The sequence below is a fragment of the Notolepis coatsorum genome (genome assembly GCF_963971535.1).
Source record: "Notolepis coatsorum genome assembly, chromosome: 18".
Classification (NCBI taxonomy): Eukaryota; Metazoa; Chordata; class Actinopteri; order Aulopiformes; family Paralepididae; genus Notolepis; species Notolepis coatsorum.
In genome coordinates, this window is record NC_140182.1 from 38,343,220 (window position 1) to 38,346,697 (window position 3,478).

The 3,478-nt window shown below is 37.7% G+C and overlaps 1 protein-coding gene across 1 annotated transcript in view; it reads left to right on the top strand.

Moving 5' to 3' along the window:
- The window catches only part of LOC311244986 (aldo-keto reductase family 1 member B1), a 23,512-nt gene extending 20,303 nt beyond the window's left edge, over positions 1 to 3,209 (top strand). Inside the window, exons 9-10 of the mRNA XM_084334714.1 lie at positions 413 to 495; positions 1,378 to 3,209. Of these exons, the coding sequence (XP_084190840.1) occupies positions 413 to 495; positions 1,378 to 1,411 (117 nt within the window). The 3' untranslated portion in view covers positions 1,412 to 3,209. The remainder of the gene's footprint in view (positions 1 to 412; positions 496 to 1,377) is intronic.
- The last annotated feature ends 269 nt before the right edge of the window (positions 3,210 to 3,478 follow it).

Genomic DNA, 3,478 nt, shown 5'->3' on the forward strand with positions numbered 1-3,478 from the left:
ATAGGCTCTACTAAGCGAGGTCTGGAGAAACGCACAGTGTAATAAGTTATTCTAGGGATAATACATGTATAATAATACACAACAAGGTGTGCAGTTATTGAAAAGTAATGCAAGACGCATTGGGCTAATTACCTCACGAGACTGATGCCAGTGACAATGACGCAGAAAGTTAACTTTATGCTAATAAGCCTTTCTGTCAATACCTTTGCCTATGGTTCACAAACAGTGAATATAATCTGACAGTATGTTTGACAAAAAGGCTGGCATGCTAGCCAGACATCTCATTGTCCCCAATTCAATAATAATTTTTTCCACATCAAATAAGCATTAGTCAGCAATAACATCTAATTTTGGAATGGACCTCTTTACATATTCCTGGTGACTATAATCTTGGGCTCATTGTCGGGTGCAGATATTTGACTTCCGCCTGACCCAGGAGGACATGGTGGCGCTGAGGGGACTGGACCGCGGATGGAAGGCCTGCATCATTGAATTGTAAGACCGAACAGAACATTAAACCACTTTTTATTTTATTTAACCTTTAATTAACAACAAATTCTCATTTACAATGACAGCCTTGTGAGAGGTCAAAGGGCCTCTCGAAGGGTAACATAGAAAATGAATTATATAATAAAATAATAAAATAGAATAAATAAGCCAAAAAGAACAATCAAGATAAGACTATTGGACACAAAGATACACACATCACAATACATACATCACAATACATACGGTACATCACAATACACACATCACAATACATACATCACATACAAACAACACAATACATACATCACAGATGGTACATTCATCACAATACATACATCACAGATGATACATACGTCACAATACATACATCACAGATGATACATACATCACAATACATACATATATCACAATACAAACATTACATACATATATTATCACAATACATACATCACAGATGATACATACATCACAATACATACATCACAATACATCACATATGATACAGTACATACATCACAATACATACATCTCAGATGATACATACATCACAATACACACAGATGATACATACATCACAATATATACATCACAGATGATACATACATCACAATACATACATCACAGAGGTAAAGAAAATAATTAAAACACACACCAAACAAACAACCAAATTATATTACAAGGTGTATTTTACAATAAGTTTTGAATTGCTTCACTGGCCCTATAAGGTCACAAAACATTTGGAATGTTTTTGATTTGTTTCTTGGATCCTATGGTCATTCAATTGACTAATTTAAGAGGTTTCACCTGACAGTGTTATTATACATGATACTTCACCACCACTGCTATCCCTCGACTACATTCTAATGCTGCTGTGTTTTTCCTTATCAGACTCAAGTCTCACCCATACTATCCGTTTGAATGAGGAATCCAGGGGAGCAGAGAGGAAGAATAACTGCTGCTGCTTTGGAGCACAGCTACTGGGAGGAGGGTGCACCTGGAAGCAGGGGGAACATTTCAACTAGAAGTATTAAAGGACTACACCGGTGTAACTTTTAGATTTTAAGTATTGCCGACGTTGCCCGTATAAAATCTAAATCATCCTATGCATTTCATCACTCATCATCAGCCATGTGTATTCCCTAGCCGACCTGCCTTCCATCCAGGAAGTCATTGGATCCATGTTGTTTTCCAAATATATTCAAAATAGTTTGCAGACATCCTGCTGCCTTAAAGGTGCTATACTATCTAGAATAATAATTGAATAACACATCCACAGAGGTTTTAAAAATATTGCTTTTCCCCCAAAAACATTATTTATCATTTAAAAAATGTATCCCCTCGCTACTTCCCATTTCCCCCACGTGGAATGCACCTGATTGGATAAATGACATGCTGGTGCTCTTGTGCGACATTTAGTGGCTGAATGTTATTCTATAGCACCTTTAACCAGCTTATGTTCTTCAACTTTTTCAGCTTGGGACCCATATTGACTACATCTAGCCTCACCCAGGGACCATATCCAGTATGCTACCAAATGACATACCTGTACTCTACTTACTTTTCTGATAGCCTTGTCCAAACCCTAACCTTGACCACACTCAGCACACTGTTACCTTAACCCTAACTATACCATAACTTTATATCTTAAGCATAAACATTAAACGTTAAAATGAACTATGATCATAGTATTACTGTTTGTATCAGGGTGGGGGGCTTTAGTCTAGTGGTGAGATCACTTGCCTGCGACCATAATCATTGTTGACTGTTGCAGATACAAAATGTAAATATATTACTTATACAATATGTAAATTTATTACATGGTGTTTTAACATTTGCCGAAATGCTTGATTGTGATTGGTCAATAGCGCTCGTCAGAGGTCCGTTATTACTCGATAACGGACCTCTGCCGAGCAATAATGACCGCTGTGCGCAGCTGTAGCAATCAAGCCCACTGACACACACTGCATCAGTGCAGCCAATCAGACACACCTGCCGCTGGCGAAGCTGCCGGCGATGACAGCGGAGCGACCGAACAGAACTGCGTCTGCATTTGATCTCGTCTTGTCGATGGTGTAAAATGAATTAGGTATATTGTTAGTAAGTTAGCCATGTAATAAGCGGGATAATGTATAGCTATACTCGGTCATTGTCGCAAAATAATTGACCTTCACTACATTTAAAGAACACCTCGGCGAGGCGCCTCGGTGTTCTAAACTCCGTGTCGGTCAATTATTTTGCGACAATGACCTCGTAGCTATACATTATCCCTTACATATTACATATGGCCTTAATTTCCTGTGGTCGATTAGTATTTTATTTACTTTTTCTGATGAGGCCGTGTTGATACAGTATGGCTGGAGCTGCAGAGGGAATATGTCCAATACTACCGTACATAGAAAACCATGAGGAAGATGTACTGAATAGTAAGTAGTTAATAAGACTATGATTATGATATGAAATGCAAGTGAAAACATGAACACAGTGCCTTGCTATACATTTGAATCTAATCAAAGATATACGTATCACAAATGTGTATGTGTAGCTTATGTATAGTGTGTTTTATCTTTATTGCCAGAAATAAAATGCCAAATTTCTCGTAAAAGGCTGACATTTCTTTGAAATCCTTTCGATTTTCTACCACCTACACTGTTATCACCCACTCTGTTTGTTTATTTACACAGAGATGTGAAGGAGAATTGCCTAAAAACCCTATAGGGGCTTGTATGTGGCATTCTCCAAGAAGCAAAATTATACTGAGCTTACATTAATATACTGTAAAATAAAAAATCCCCCCCAAACACACACAAGGAACATTCATTCACAATACATACAAGCAGGTCTACAGATAGACACTGAAGTAGGCACTTATGCCATACGGCTTCAAGTTTAGAGAAAAGAAAGTAAAGAAACTACAACTAATGACAGGAAGAAATTAACAAAATACCACAAGCCATCAGACCACATTTGTAAAGGGAGTCCATATGGAAAA